Raw genomic sequence first — 15,372 nt, forward strand, 5'->3', positions numbered from 1 at the left:
TGTCTGCCAAAGCCCAGTTCAGCCTCTTTAAGCTCCAGAGAGGGCGCACTCCCAATGCTCACACAATTGATTGAAAGGCCATGAAAGCCAGTGGAAAGATTCTGAATATGTGGCCAACTTAGGCCAAAGGAGAGAGGGCAACATGGGGGGTTTCCACCACTACAGTCTGTCCAGTCAAGATGTGCTTTGCCTCAGTCAGAAGATGTGGACTCAGTGCAGAAACTACGGGGTGAAATTCTGTAGCTTGCTTGATGCAGAGTATTAGCACATTGGGGTAACGGCTGCTTCTAATAGCTATAAATCTGCAATAGCGCAGCTCTACATGGAACATAACTCTCTGAAATTTCTCATTTTGGGATTGGTCTTGCATTGATACCAACCATCTTCAGCTGAGTCAATGGAAGTAGAGGGTGCTCAGCACTGTGCAGAATTGGGTCAGCAATATGATGCTCTATTTAAGTTGGATCTGATCTTCAAGTCTTTAGTAGTTTTCTTGTTAAAATGACGTATTTGGTCAGCTCACAAGACAGAGACCCATATATATGTTAAGCAGCCTGTAAGACCCACTTTCCAGATTCTAAACCAACTACTCTGAAATTCTTCCAGGCTATTTTTAAACTTCTTCTATGCTGTATTGATTACTGCACCGGAAACTCTTCCCCATCATAACTCTAGATTCCAATAGGAAAACAGAGGGAAAGATTTACAAGCCTGCCAAGTTGACTTCAATACACCTCTTGCTCAGATATGACCCACATGACTTTACCATTGAGCCATTTGGAGTTGTATTGTGCTGTCCTAAGTGGGGGAACATTTCCAAGGCTGCGGTAAATAGCAGGATCCCGTCCAGAGAAATCAATTACAGTTGCAGCATACAGCTCTCCTCGTGATGTAATCACAGCTGTCGAGTTATGACGGGGGTCGTAGGGGCACCGAGCCACTCCATTAATTCTGTCAATGATTTTGCTAAGATTTCCTACCTGTATTTAAAAGGAGAGAGGAGAGAATTTAAAGAACAGCTGGCTTTCTTATTGGTACAGAGAATTCAGTTTGCCCAAGAGTACCTAACAACAAAGCCCTGATTTTAAAAAAACAGGTAGCTATAAAAAAGTAATGCCCAGGAGGATTGTAAATTGATCATTACATCCATCATATGCCAATGAAAGAACTGTGCTGGAGGCTCACTGATCCTATTGCTTTGTAAGGAGGGTAATCCCCCCCAATAAAGCCTTTAGGGCCCAACCCACTCAGTGTAATCAGCCGCTCCTGCTGCTAGCACAGGTTTCTAATCTTCAATAGATGCTTTCTGAATGTATATTGGCATAGAAAAATAAAAATAAACATTGTTCTGGACCTGCTCCTGCCTCCCTTGAATCTAAAGGGAGTTTTGACATTTCCTTTGAAGGAAGCATCTAAGTATTCAGCTCAGGAAGAGCTCACTGCTAAGCTCTGTCTGGGTTCCCCATTTTCAACAGGATAGCCAGGGTTTACATGTGCAGCACTTTGTCCAGATCTAGCTCACCTGCTACATGGTTTTTCACTCCCCACCTGCAGATACACCCGCTGTCCCAAAAGGGCCCAAAGGAAAAAGCCAAAACAATTGCAGATCAGCTACATTTGGAACGTACTCTCTGCACCCATGATGCCCTGCCAGATGGCTGGCCTTCCCCAGGGTACGTATCCAGCCCTCTTCCTCCTCCCACCCCATCCCTGCAAAAGAGGCAAAACAGACCTGTCGACTGGAACACATCGGTGAAAAGGCATTGGTACCACAGGTAAACACCTTCTTCCCATAAACAATCAGCACTCGGACATAGTTCTGGCACTCTTCCTATAGGGACACAAGACAGAGACTGAGGCTCTTTACTGTGGGGTCATTTATTAGATAAAAACACATTTACTTTTATTCCTGCTGGAATATACCTTCCTTAGGCCTAACCAGGACCAGGATTTGTTGCATCAAGTGCTGCAGAAGAGCCTAGCTCAAGGCAGCTAGCAGCCCAAGTGAGCAAGCCCAATTTGCTGGTTATTTCCCTAATCATAGCCCCGCACAAATGGTCTCTGGATAAGCTGCTCTCCATCAGGCTGACTCTGTATTAACTACACAACTGGCTCTTTCTGTGCTCTGCTTAGTTTGGAGGAGGGATCCTCTCCCTCTTCAGGAGGATAGTCCTGGCCTATTTTTCCCAGAAATGCTGCAGCTTTAACAACATTAACCAGACACAAACCCCAGTGGAGGACAGAGGCTCTGCTTGCACTACAATTCGCACTAGTGCTAGCAGGGAAAACAGGGAGGACTTTCTGCTTCATAGACCAGGTTGGTCACAAGAATCACTTGCTTGAACAGACTTCTACTCCCTGCCTCCCCTAAGGATCGCGCGCTCAGGATTTTCCATAGTAGAAGGAATCTCTCAGGCCAGGCCAGGCCAGTGAGAGATAGCAAGTCCCCTCTTTTTCAACTGCATGACCTCTCGCTGTTACAAACAGGCAGCTCCTTCAACCTGCCAGTTCCCAAAAGTTTGCAACTCCAGTCACCCCATGATGGGTTAGCGGTGGCAGCACAAGCCTGCAGGTGGGTCTTCCCAAAAAGCTCCTTTGAGTTGCTGGAAAGTGCCACAGTCCCACTCTCACCCTACAGCCAGTACAGGCGCATCCAGACGCCTGTGGATTGCAGGTCAGGCCAGCCAGCCGCCGGGGATGTTAAGCAACGGAGCAGGAAGAGGCCACATATGGCAGCATGAGCCTTGTGTGCAAGTCTCACGTGCAATGCAAGAGACCTGACAGCTGCTGGACCCCGAAGCTCATGCTAACAGCCCCAGTGAAAGATGTCTCATGCGCCAGGCACTAGACCGCCTGCGCGGGGCTCCGGGTCAGCCCTCCGTCTCAGAGGAAAGGATAGGAGCAATGGCTCATGCCTGGCACTCACAGGGCCCCAAGTGAAAAAAGTCAATTATATTCTACTGTAAACAGAAAAGGAAACTTGTTAAAAAATAACCACCTCAGTTGGGTTATTCTATCTGCTTTGCTTTCCTCCCTCCAATAGATCATAATTTGCCACTAAGCTGAGCCTACAGCTGCAGACACCGTTTCTCCTCCCGTAAGCAGCAATCACTCTGCGAGCCTCCCTGTCTCACAGAGCTCCACACTGCTGATCATTTCCCTGAAGACTTCATTTGCAAGATTCAGCAGTGTAAAAACACTTTGTATCATCTGGAAAGGAAGAGGCTTGCTTAGCTGGATTAAGTGCCATCTCCTTTCATTTGCTGTACGGAAAATCAACTCATTCAAGGATGGCACTTAGGGAAAAACCCACCAGTGTTAGCCACAGACAAGCAACAGCATGGGCATGACATTTGGGGGCTCACTTTGAATGGAGAAGATCACAGAAACTGCACTTTACAGCCAGCCCGGGAGCACTCACCCAACCCTGGCAGAGGCTACGGAGTGCCATGGAGCAGGTGCTGCCAGCCTTAATTCTCAGCAGGGACATCAGGGATGAGATACGTAATGCCTGGCACCCACGAACCGAACCTTAAATTTATAGCTGGGTCGATCCAGCACTACATATTTCAGAAGCAGATCAGTCATGGCTATTGTGCATCAGTCTATCAAACAGGACCTTGAGAAACAAGGTCCCACTTGCTGTGTGTTGAGATTAGAGGTCTCACTCTCATTGCTTTCTTTGATAGATAAAGGGCTTGCCAAGCCTATCTCTGTGGTTACGCTCCGCTGTGTGCCTAGTTACTTATCATACCCTGCCCGAGGGATGTTTGCATTTCATGAGTGGGTGAAGTAATTCCTGTTTCTGTAGATCATAGTTATTCAGGCCCAAATAGTATTAGGGCCACTACATAGTTAACCGCAAAGGACCAGAAATTCTTGAGGAGGAGATGCTATAGAGAAAATAAGGTATGGGCTCCTCTCCCGACAAAGTTTTCTTTTCAAGAATATAATTGAAATTTGGCATGTAACCCAGAACGCAGCTCTGTATCCAAATTCTCCACAATAAAAGAGTACTCACCTGCTCCCCTACCTCTTCCAACACTCGCTGCTTTCTGCAGTCTGAATGTAGCATCTGACCTAAACCAGCTAACACCATCTATATTGCTGGACTCTTTCCTGCAAAGGTTTTTCAATTTTTTGCTAAATAAAATCCTGTTCTGCTGAAATCTAAAATTCTAATTTGCAGAATCCTCTTCTTTGCACAGAACTATATTACAGAGTCCCAAGCTTTTTTTTTTATAAGAATCCTCTCAGCTGAGGAAACAGTGCACACAAAAAAATTTGTCTGCAAGGCCATGCCAGCCAGTCTTCTGGAGTCTGCAGGCAGCAATGCATCTGAGGCACACTTTACTCTGAGGCAAAGCACCCCAGGTTGGTAAAGATGCTGGAAGCTGGTAAGATGTTGTGTCATTTTTCCCTAATTAAGCATGGTTTTATTTGTACCCATTCAGTCGAAAGCAGAGGTTATCTATTGAAACAGAGGAGACTCCATACAGAGCAAAGGTTTCTACTGCTGCCTGAATCTGTACCAGATTATTTCACCTCTGACTCCCAGCCCATTCCCAATTGTACTAGCAAAGAGCATAGTCAGGATGGATGAGATGTTAGACTAGAAACATTTGACAGCTGATACTTTTCACAGAACTGGATGCACCAAGATCACTGGCTATAAAAAAAAAAATTGGGGTAACCAGTAAATGTTTCCTACGCTGCTTAGATAATGATGCTACCTGGCGTGGGCCATATCCAACCAGAGGTATCCCTACGAATTAACTGCCTAAGCCTTGAGCAGGTGCTTTCACTGGCCGTGCCTTTCTAACGATGGTAACAGCACGCCGCACTTCTGGAGGAAGAGCAATGATAACATGTACTTCTCATCCACGAGCCTCAAAGTAATTTACACAGCATTAACTAATGTTCTGAAACAGATGTGCATTATTTTCCCTGTCTTCTCAGCTGTGTAAATTGAAACACAGAAGTGCGAAAGGATTTGCCATGGTGACACATTGAGTCACAGGAAATTCTGAAAGAGAAAAATGAAGATTTAACTACCATTCCCCACCTCTCTGACCTGCTTGGCCCTAAGAGGAATCCTGCACGCATTGGTATTTTTCATTGCTGTATCCACCGTCAGTCAGCTCAGTCTATGAAAGCCTCCAACAAAAGCAAGGAAGAAGCTGAACCACTTAAATGCCCCAGCCTGCAAGATTTTTCTTGAGACACTGACGGTGAGATTTACGCTAGGTCCCTTTTCTACCCCACTCTCAAAATAACTAGAATGGAACAGCTTCTTCTCTGTGTTCTTTAAACCAGCCTGGATTTGCTCTGAGAATCATTCAACACACTGCTCTTTACAACAATTCGTAGCTGAGGCAACTGGTTAGTAATATGATCTCACAAGCACTTACAGAAAACAGGAGCTATTTAGTGCAGTTTCTTCCATGTGGTTGGAAAACTTCAACTGTGCAGGAGAAAAAAATCCAGTGGGATTTTAATACAGTTGGAAAATCTGGCAAACTTGAACTCCAGCTCTGTCCAGACGAGATAACATTTGGATCCTGCTCTCATATTATGGAGCAGCCCGTTAAATCTGTGTATGATCAGTCTGCAGATCTCATCACCAGAAGATATTATTGGGATCAAGAGATTGAGGATTTAAATAAAGGGGGAAGACTGGATATTTATATGGTTAATGAGAATAACCCAGTTATATTAGTTGGGATTACTATTAAATTTATGGCAGAGCTGATAAATCCTGTGGCTCACTGCCAGAGCATTAAGTATGTCTCTGATTTTCTCATGAATTCCATGTTCCCACTTTGAGGTTCTTGCTCCTTCCTTAGAATTGGTGCTGCCTCCTTTTTGGAGATAAAGCTTTAAATTGAACAGACCCTTGTTTTCCTGGAAAGCAACAGGACATGATTTCTAATGCTCAGCTCTATAGGGCAGAGGGTCTCACTGTAACTAAGAGAATTAACTTTACTGAGGCCCATCGCCTCCCCCTCTTGCAGTTCTGTTCCCCTCAGTTTAAGCCTATTCTGGTTTATTTCATTTTTTGCAACCTTTAGCTTTAAATGTGTCTGCTCTGTGAACGCTGCAATGCCCACTACAGCGGCTAAGGGCAGAGCTCTTTCTAGCACATACAGATGTCAGGCTGCTTTGAAAGCGCGTTTCAACCCCAACACCAAGCATGGTACCCTGTTATACCATTTGTGAGGAGAGACCACCAAACGGAGGGGCTGAACTCCTGCTGGCTTTGGTTTAAGGTAAAATTCAAAAAGACATTTTCAGGATACCGAGAATCAGCCAGCTGTAGGTGCTTCTTGAGTCATTTCATCTGACATCTCTGAACATGGGAGTTCTGAAATGTTTTAAGCCCTTAATCTCATTGCACAGATGTATTTTTCTTTGAAAGTCTAAGTGAATATAGGCACTGCTCTAATTGGCCTTTACTTTGAATAAACCACTCAAGCTCTGCTTTCAGAAATCTCCCTTTTAATTATTTTTTTTTCTGATAACACTGTTTCATCATATACCAAGATAATTATCATATTACATAATTTTATGTAATATTACATTATATAATATTACAATCATAGATTAAAAATGCAGTTATATGCTGTATCATGAAAACAGATGTTTCAGATGGTCTGTTGTCCTCAGCAAAGAAAAGCAAACTCTTCAGAATAAGCAAATTTATTTAGGTTTTAGATCAGGGCTGGAGAGAGGAGAAATGCGATGAAACTTGGCAAATACATAGTTATGACCTTCCTGCAGGGCTATGGAATAAAGAAAATAGTTTTATACAGCATGCAATTAACCTGCAGAACTCACTGCCAGGTGTTCACTGAGGCCAGAATATAGTAAGATAAAACAAGTAAATGGGAACGTCTATGGGAATAAGGACATCTAGAGTTGAAACAGCAAGCTTTACTAAAAACTCATAAAGAGCTGGTGACCGATAACCCTAAGCCTGCCTGTCCTTCCCAACTACATCAGCAGGGGCAGGGCATTGCCTCTCCTTGCAAACCTGGCTCCTCTTTTACATTTAGCTCCTCCTGACTACATCAACACTGCCATAAAAAATCCAGACAGTGGAGAAGAAAGGAATTCTTGTTTCAGGAGATGTTACCATGACGGCAGGTTGTTCCTCTATTGATGCAGATCTTCCTGCACATTATTCTGGAGTAGCCAGATTTGGCCAGCACAGGAGGCAGGACAATCCACTGCTTTGCCTCAATACGATCATCAGGACTATTCTAGCCTGCCAGAAGAGAAAGCCGGAGCCACACTGGGTGGATCAAACAAAAACAGTCACTCAGGTGGTCGTGCCCCAGCCACTCTGCTCCTGCACTGCCATCAGCCAGATCATTCCTGCTGTCTACACTCATGGTGGGAAGAGAGAGGATTTCTGTCTCTCCACTGAACTGAGAGGCCACACTGCTCTCCCTGCTCCTCAACCATGCGGTCCTCTGGTCCATTTAGCTGTATTTTCTACCTACACTAGCCATCCAAAAAGTCTCTTTTCATAAAACTAGGTACATTGGCTATGAAGTATAATCTGCAGTACAGGGAATTAACCAGCAGAACACCATGCAACCCCTTCAAAGATATTTTGTTTTGGAGTGCAGCAAACATTCAATTTATTTGTTGCAGTTCATCCTAATTTGTTAAAAAAAAAGAAAAAAAAGTTCACCTTGCATGTTCTTGAGCAGTGTTATTAACATGCTTTCAGATATTTATATTTATTTCTTCGGACAAACAATTCCATTAATCAGTCTAAGCCAATACCCTGACCAAACTATCTTTCTCTTTGGAGTGCAATAGATAGCAAAGAGAATTGCTAATGATTTTTCCAGTGAAGTTTTCTTTAATGGACTTTGGATCAAATCTGGGGGCTGCTTCTGCGTTGACAGCTTAGCAAAAGTACTAGGAATGTAGGATGAGAAATCAGGAGACAACTGTAAGGGGAAAAAAAGATCTGAGCCTCCCAGTTACATTTATCTGCCTGGGGATTTATACGGTGCTCGTCATATCTGGATGCCTGTTATTTGTAAAGGGCATGGAGTTTTCCAGCTGCCCTAGAGTCCCGAGGACACAGCCCCTGTTTGACGCATAGTCACTTGAAGGCCTAAAATGGAAGATTCTTCCACTAGCCTTCCACTAGCAGTCTCTGCACCGCACCCAGTTAGCTGGGCTTAAGCCTTAAACGCAGCTTAAGCCTTGGGCTAGGATTTCTTTGTAACCTCACGTGAACCACAAGAACTCCTTGCATCAGGATATCATCCAAGAATAGGAAGAAACTATACTGGCAATATGGTGGCACAACCAGTAGCTGGACTGTCTATTAGACATTTCTCTTGGGTTGCCTTTCTTGCTCCAGAGCCGTTATATTGCATCACCTTTCCTCCTGCTCCCGTACTACTGACATCTATGCAAACAAAGCTCTTAACGACAGCATATTGCAGACCTGGATCACTGCTGTTTTCACAAACAGTTCCCATTCACTCTTTGAAATGGCAGTGTGCGGCTTTTGGACAGTTATCAAATAATTCTATGTTCAGCCAAGAGAAAGACCAAAGTTGTTTAGAAAGCTACCACTCTCCATATCAGGCAAAATTCTTTAGATGTGATAGATATGGACCGTTACGCAGAGACAAACCAATTAAAAACTAGCAGCTGAGCTAGCTCTAATGAAATTAAATATGTTTTGACCTCGTGGGACCTCTTCCCCTGCCACTCTATCCATCACTCATTTTAACTACACCCTCCGGGTGATATCACTTGGAAGACAGAAAGAAAGGCAGCATGACGCTGGTTTTGTTCTCTGCATTGTCTACCAGTAAGGTGGGTGTTTTCAGGGGAGGATTTTAAGGTACTGATTAGGAAACAGGATTCAATTACTAAATGCTGCAAAAATATGAATAATTACTAATGGAAGCCAGCATGGATCTACAGAGACATGGAAAATAAAGCAGACAATTCTTTGAGGAATGCGCAAGTTTTTGTTGATAAAAGTAACAATATAAATGAAAACAACATTTCTCAGGTGTTTAAATCCACCTGACATACTACAGAGAGTTAATTTTAAAATGAAGACCACAACTATATGCCTTAAATGGATTAAAATCTGATACATTACTGGACTAAAAAAAGACCTCAGTGAGAAATCTTTCACAAACTTGAGCTTCTAGTAGGGCTCCCGAAGGGATGCTACTAGTCCAGCGTCAACATTTTCCTCAGTCATAGCTAACAAACATTTGTAGATAACCCAAAGATTAGGAAAATGACAATTAACAATGAAGCCAAAATAGTGATATATGCTAGGCTGGTTGGTGATCTGGGCCCAACAAAATACACTTTTGTAAGATATTATACATTAAAGAGCAAGGAACAAAAGGGCTCTATGCAAACACTGGGAGATTGCATCCTGAAACTAGCAACTGTGAAAAGGATTTAGTGGTCATAGTGGCTACACAATTCTGCACGATCTTCTGTGACAGAAGATCTTATGAAATCGCTAGGTACATGAACAGAGGAGGGTGAATAAGAGGTGGAAAACTATTTTAATCACACTCAGGCATTAGAGAGACTGACAAGGGAACACAGGTGAAAAATTGGAGTGTGCAGAAAACAGACACAAAAAATATTCAAGGGCAGTAGAAAAACTACTTAGAGCAAGAGGCTTGAAGAACTCAGCTTTCCAGTTTACCAAACAAGCCTAAGGACTGACTTGACAAGAGGATATAGGTCCATCTGCAAAAAATAAATGTTGGTAACTAAAGGGCTCTTTAATCAAGCAGAGAAGGGCAAAATGAAACCCAGCCAATCAAAGCTGAAACCAGACTCAAACAGGAAATAAAGTGCCTGTAGTTAACAGTGAGGGTGATCAGTCAACAGAAAAGTCAGCAAAGCACACAGTGGGATGTCCACTGCTTGAGGACTTCAGTTCAAAGCTTTCTGCCTTCCTGGAAAAGGCGCAGTAGCCAAAAACAAGTTGCCAGTTTCATTTTAAAAATGAGTAGGTGAAATTTATGGCCAGAGTTGCATAAGGTGTGAGAAGAAATGACCTAATGGTACCTTCTAGTCTTGAATCTGGGACCCAGATTTCTGATCTCCCTTTTCCATAGCCAATGGGTGATCAGATGTGGAGTAACCATCATGCCATAATAACTACATTTCTGTGATGAAATGCTGAAAATGTAAGCCTTATGTGGCTTTTACTCTTGCACTATTTATTTTCCTTATGGTAAAGCTCTAGGCATTTTAGGAAGAGATTTTTCTAAGCGGCGGGAGGAATTTGATTTAGATACTCAACAGGCATAAGAATGAAGGGAAATAAGGCATTTTAATACACCAGGTGGCTTTGAAAGCCTCACCCTAAAAATACACGTATTATTAAATAGGTAAGGAAAATGGATCAGTCATATAACTTAGACAGACTACACTGTGAATTAATATAAGAGCCAAAGGTCCTCCTTATTTCTAGCGTCCATCACGACATATCTAAGTGCCTCACAATCCATAACATATTTATCATCAAATCATCTGTGCAAGGTAAAAAAACTGCCATTAGTCAAGTTCTGACAACGCAGAACTGAGGCAGACAAAGCCCTGGTGCTTACACCACCACTGCACAGCCGGAACAGAAACATGCGCGTTAGTGTTGACCTCCCTTGATGCATTCACCCAGCCCAGGGCAGAGATATTGCGTCAGAGCTGGGCTTACTAGCTGGAGTAAAGCTCTTCACCAGCTGGCTAAGATCTATATTTTTGCAGTTAATGCTAAGTCATTTCTTTGCAATGCAATGAACAGTGTAAACTTCCCAATAGTGACTTGTCTATGGACACACGGGTTAGAAAAGATATGGACTTGGGAGATCTGAGTTTACTCAACCACTGCAGAATCCTCCTGCCTTTCTTTGTAGCTCCACGTCCTCTTGTCAGATTTTTAGGCAATACCTCTATTTGGAATTAATTGTATGTCAAGAAGTGTCTAACAATCTGATTAATTATTGTTCCTCAGAAGTGCACACACAGGGTGACTGCGCCCTCTGAGCAATTTTAAGCACTGGACCACAATGAGCATACACTCAGCTGTTCAGAGCATTATCCTCATGAAATGCTTGGCAAACTCTTTGCAACGTGAGGAGGCAGCAGCAGCAAAGATGCTCAGGCCATCGGCTTCCTTTGGCATGACAATAAAAAAGATAAATTGAAATTATCCTAGAACGTGTTCAGCCAAGCGCATGGAATCTCATGTAGGGCTTTATCTGGGGTTTGACAAAATAATTCTGGGTTATAAATTCAAATACTTCCTGAACAATGGAATACTATTTAAGTCTTACAAACTTTACAATGGAAGAAAAGAGTAAAACCTTCTCTTTATAGTACACATTTTAAAATATAGAAGAAATTCCCAGTGTCTTGGGTTTTGGAGTTTTTGAATTCTGTCCATCTTCACTTGGGTTCTTCTTCTTCTAGTGGCTGGCCATGTTTGGTGTTTACCTAACCTAACTCATTTGGCCTGGGAGCATCCATGGTTCTTTCCTGCAAAATATAGTCCTATGCAAAACTCTAATAGATGTTCTAGGATACCCGTACCCTTGTGCTCCCCAACTACCTGAAGCTCACTGCTGCCCATCCTGCAAAATTCAAGCAGGCTTTTTCATGTATATACAAATGAACACAGCAATCACATAAAATTTATTATATCAAATGAACATCGTCAATGGAAGATCACATAGTCCTGTGTTTAAAGCACTGAACTGGAATTCAGCAGAACTCCAGCATTTTGGGTGTGCTGAACAATCATTCTGTGCTTGGCTGCCCATGTCTACGGCAAAGATAAAGTTTATCCTCTCTTACTCTATTTCAGAATCCTCTGGTTCAGACTGAAAACTCTTTGTGGTACAGCATTTAGGACAATAGGACCCCCTCTTAGCTGAGGCCTAAAGGTTTTTCTGCAGTACCACTAACAACACATTTGAAAACTCACAGCACTCCCTGCTTTCAGACACATGGGGGTTTTTTAAGATTCTCAGAAAAGGGGCAGAAGAGGACCTGTGTTCAGATCAGAAACGTCTGCAAACTCCAGACTTGTGAGATAGAAGGCCTTAGTTCAAACACTTCTTGCTTTACATTGCAGTTTACCAGACTGCACACCTGCGTCCTGAGGAACTCTCTAATACTCCACCTGAAAATAATTGCTTTGTGCTAGCAGATTAATTCTCATGTTCATGCGAATTATACAAACACCAGCTCTAACTGCAGACAAGCATTGAACACTAGCCCACGTGGCTGAACTCCAGCAGCTCACTGCTGAGTAGTGAGTGTAAGCTGACCTGACCAGCCTCAGCCCCACCGCACAATGTTACTTCTGGTTTGACACCACTCTGCTCCTTGACGTGCCACAGATTGTGTCCTCTCCAGCAGTCAAATTACCTTTAAATTTCATGCAGTGCAAGTCTAATAACTTGGATAGGGACATTTGAAATGGCTTGCTCCGTGCTGCTCATACAGGTGTGGTGATAGCTCTAAAAGGCTGCAGATTTACAAACCTAAGCTGGTGTTAGACACTCCCTATGTAGGTTTTTAATGGAATAATGCAAAGAAATTACTCATAGTATCTTTTTAGCAAGGCAAAACTCACCTCAGTTTTTCCTTTACTCTGACAAGACCTCCTGGTGTCTTCATCTGAACCCCATGCGGTTGCCTAGGAAATCAAAATGCAAAAGTCACATGACAGTGCAGCGAACCACCACACCTGGAGACTCCCAAAAAAAGAGTGAGTGTCTCCAGCCAATTTATACAGCCCAATTTACAACCCGCATTGTGACAGTAAACATATCTCACACCGACTGTGCTCACAGTGCACACAAATGATAAATAGATGAAATGTCCAGAGGTAGAAATAACTAGAATGTTAACAGAGAACAGATTTTAATTTACATAGAAATACAACTTCTGATTATTTTCTAACTGGAAGGGTCCAAGACATAAGCCCCATATGTGAAGCCCTTGCCTTTTTCAAAGGGACAATCCCACGCAGCTCTCTCACCAAGACAAAAACCTTCCTTACAGCAAAGCTCAGAAGTTCTGTACACATCTGCTGGTCTCCTTAAAATTATTCCCAACACTGTCACCTTCTAAATAATCATGCAGAAAAGTGAGCGCAAAAAACATGAATGGGAAGCCGAAAGGCATAACCCAGAGAGACAGAAAGCAGGGAGAAAAGGATGGCAATTTGTAGCGCTAGAGATGTGAGGTCAGATCCTGAGGTGGAGAAAAACGCATTAGGGTTGAAGGCACTATTGACTGGGCTGCTAGGCCCTAGCCAAGCGCACTCTGACTCCTTCAGAGCAAAGAGATCCCTTCCTTCACAAGAAAAGTCAAACTAGCAAAGCTCCATTAGAGAAAACTTTTAGATTTAAAAACTTCAACAACATACCCAACCATTCAGTGCCCTCTGCAATTTTCCTCCCTTCAGCACATTTTTAAAATAGTCATAACAAATTCAGGCAGGTATTGTTAGCCGGAGGTGAAAATAAATATAAACATCCATATTATACATAATACATCATTCTGAGTACAAGAAAAATAGCTCTGCTACAGAGGGAAAGGCCAGGCTTGCAAGTTCAGATACAGACCCAAAATTCCTCTAAAATAGCCAGGATTCCTTTTTTTTTTTTTCAATCCATTACCAACAAAGGAAATAGCTTTAAAGTTCGGTCCGGATTTGAACTTTTCCTGAACTTTCTCACTGCTGCCAATATACTTTTTTAAACACTGGATTTCCATGAAAATTATCCCCTCGATACACGACAAATCCTGTTTGTTCCAGTAGGAAGATGGTAGTCCGGTAAGAAGACGGGATGAATTTCAGCCCCCAGTGAAAACACATAACTGCAAGAAGTACCACCGCCCAGGAAACGCATTTATATTACACCTTTAGGGGAGGGATACTGGTACCTCACTTTGAAAAACTGTATCTTGTCTATTGTTAGTTGAGCATTCAGTTCAATTTGGCTTGAAGTAAGACCCTAGGAGCACATGAAAAGATCTAGTGGGAAGAGCAGAGATCTCTCTGTGGGAGTCGGTTGGGAAATACCTCCCACATACTGTATGTAGTCCAATCCAGGCTGACAGCCAAAAGCTTGTGCCTCAGAAGTAACTTTTGTGAGAGGTGGGATAAGTCTTCCCTGGAAAGGATCAGGTCAGCCATATCCTGAGAGGGGATCTGTCATCGGAAGAGAAAGCTCATTCTGACAAACTATTACAGTAGAGTGAGGAATTTTGACTGGTGATTCCCAGGGACCCTCAACATCTGCAGAATCACTGCTCAGCAGCATTTTGATCCTCAGTTCAATTCTGGCCCATATACATCCAGCCTCAGTATTCTTGGTTCCTGGATCAATTTTTGAGAAGCTTAATACCAAAAAACCCTCATTAGGGCTTATTAGGTGGCTCTTCTTTCCATCTTAAAAACAAGGACACAACACTTCCCATTACAGCCCCAGTTTACCTTGACAATGTTTAATAGGACAAAATGAAAACAGAAATCATTAGTTACTTCAGCAATCAGTGCTGCTTCTCAACAAATACTCTGGGCCTTCTGGGACTTTAGCAACCTAACAGAGCAGAATTTGGCCACCTAGGGGACACCTAGCTCCTCCTGCCAGACACCTGCACCAGAGAGCTTTCAGGTACATCCCAAAGAGCTCTTATCAGAGCATTTATCCCTCCAGCTATGTTCTTTTACTAGACTTCACTGCTCTTCAGCTTTCTGAAGCACTACCCTGATGAATCTAGTGATAACAGAACTTCTTGGTGATGGCCCAGATTATGGGAACATGTTGTTTGTGACTGCACCATTAGTCAGTGTACATTTCATTAGTTATGAGTATAATTAAGCAATATAGCAATCTAGAGCATGTTTTACAAGTCCCACACATGTCTTTAGAAGGGCAGGGACACATTAGTTTGAGGACTGAGTAACTCCAATGACCTCAAGTGACTCAAAGAAAATGTGAATGACCCTGCAAAGCAGAACATCTTGTCAATAGTAAAAATATAATTGCAAAGTCAAGCAGCTAATATATGTTTAAATAATTGTACTTCCAGGTATAAACATGCACCAGTCAGATGATCTGCAGCCCAGACAAGTCTTTCTATTGGGCTCCCAGGAGCCCTTACACATCTGCAGTCATAGTCTTTGGGCTGGACGCCGTGAGCCTAGGCAGGCTCTGAACCCTGAGCTTGTGGCCTTTGCATGATTTTTCTAGCCCTCTCGGGTTTCTTTACATGACTAATCAGGTTTCTTTTCAGACGAAAACTCCCCACTGTTGTCATCTCTGTTATCTTGGGCCT

At 42.9% G+C, this 15,372-nt stretch overlaps 1 protein-coding gene across 8 annotated transcripts in view; it reads right to left on the bottom strand.

The window, feature by feature from the left end:
- The window catches only part of SEMA5B (semaphorin 5B), a 279,310-nt gene that overhangs the window by 74,216 nt on the left and 189,722 nt on the right, over positions 1-15,372 (bottom strand). For all 8 annotated transcript variants that reach the window (XM_068949052.1, XM_068949056.1, XM_068949055.1 and 5 more), the window contains 3 exons: positions 12,656-12,718; positions 1,733-1,831; positions 767-980 (listed from right to left, as the gene is read on the bottom strand). In XM_068949052.1, the coding sequence (XP_068805153.1) occupies positions 767-980; positions 1,733-1,831; positions 12,656-12,718 (376 nt within the window). The remainder of the gene's footprint in view (positions 1-766; positions 981-1,732; positions 1,832-12,655; positions 12,719-15,372) is intronic.

The sequence above is a fragment of the Struthio camelus genome, chromosome 6 (assembly GCF_040807025.1).
Source record: "Struthio camelus isolate bStrCam1 chromosome 6, bStrCam1.hap1, whole genome shotgun sequence".
Lineage (NCBI taxonomy): Eukaryota > Metazoa > Chordata > Aves > Struthioniformes > Struthionidae > Struthio > Struthio camelus.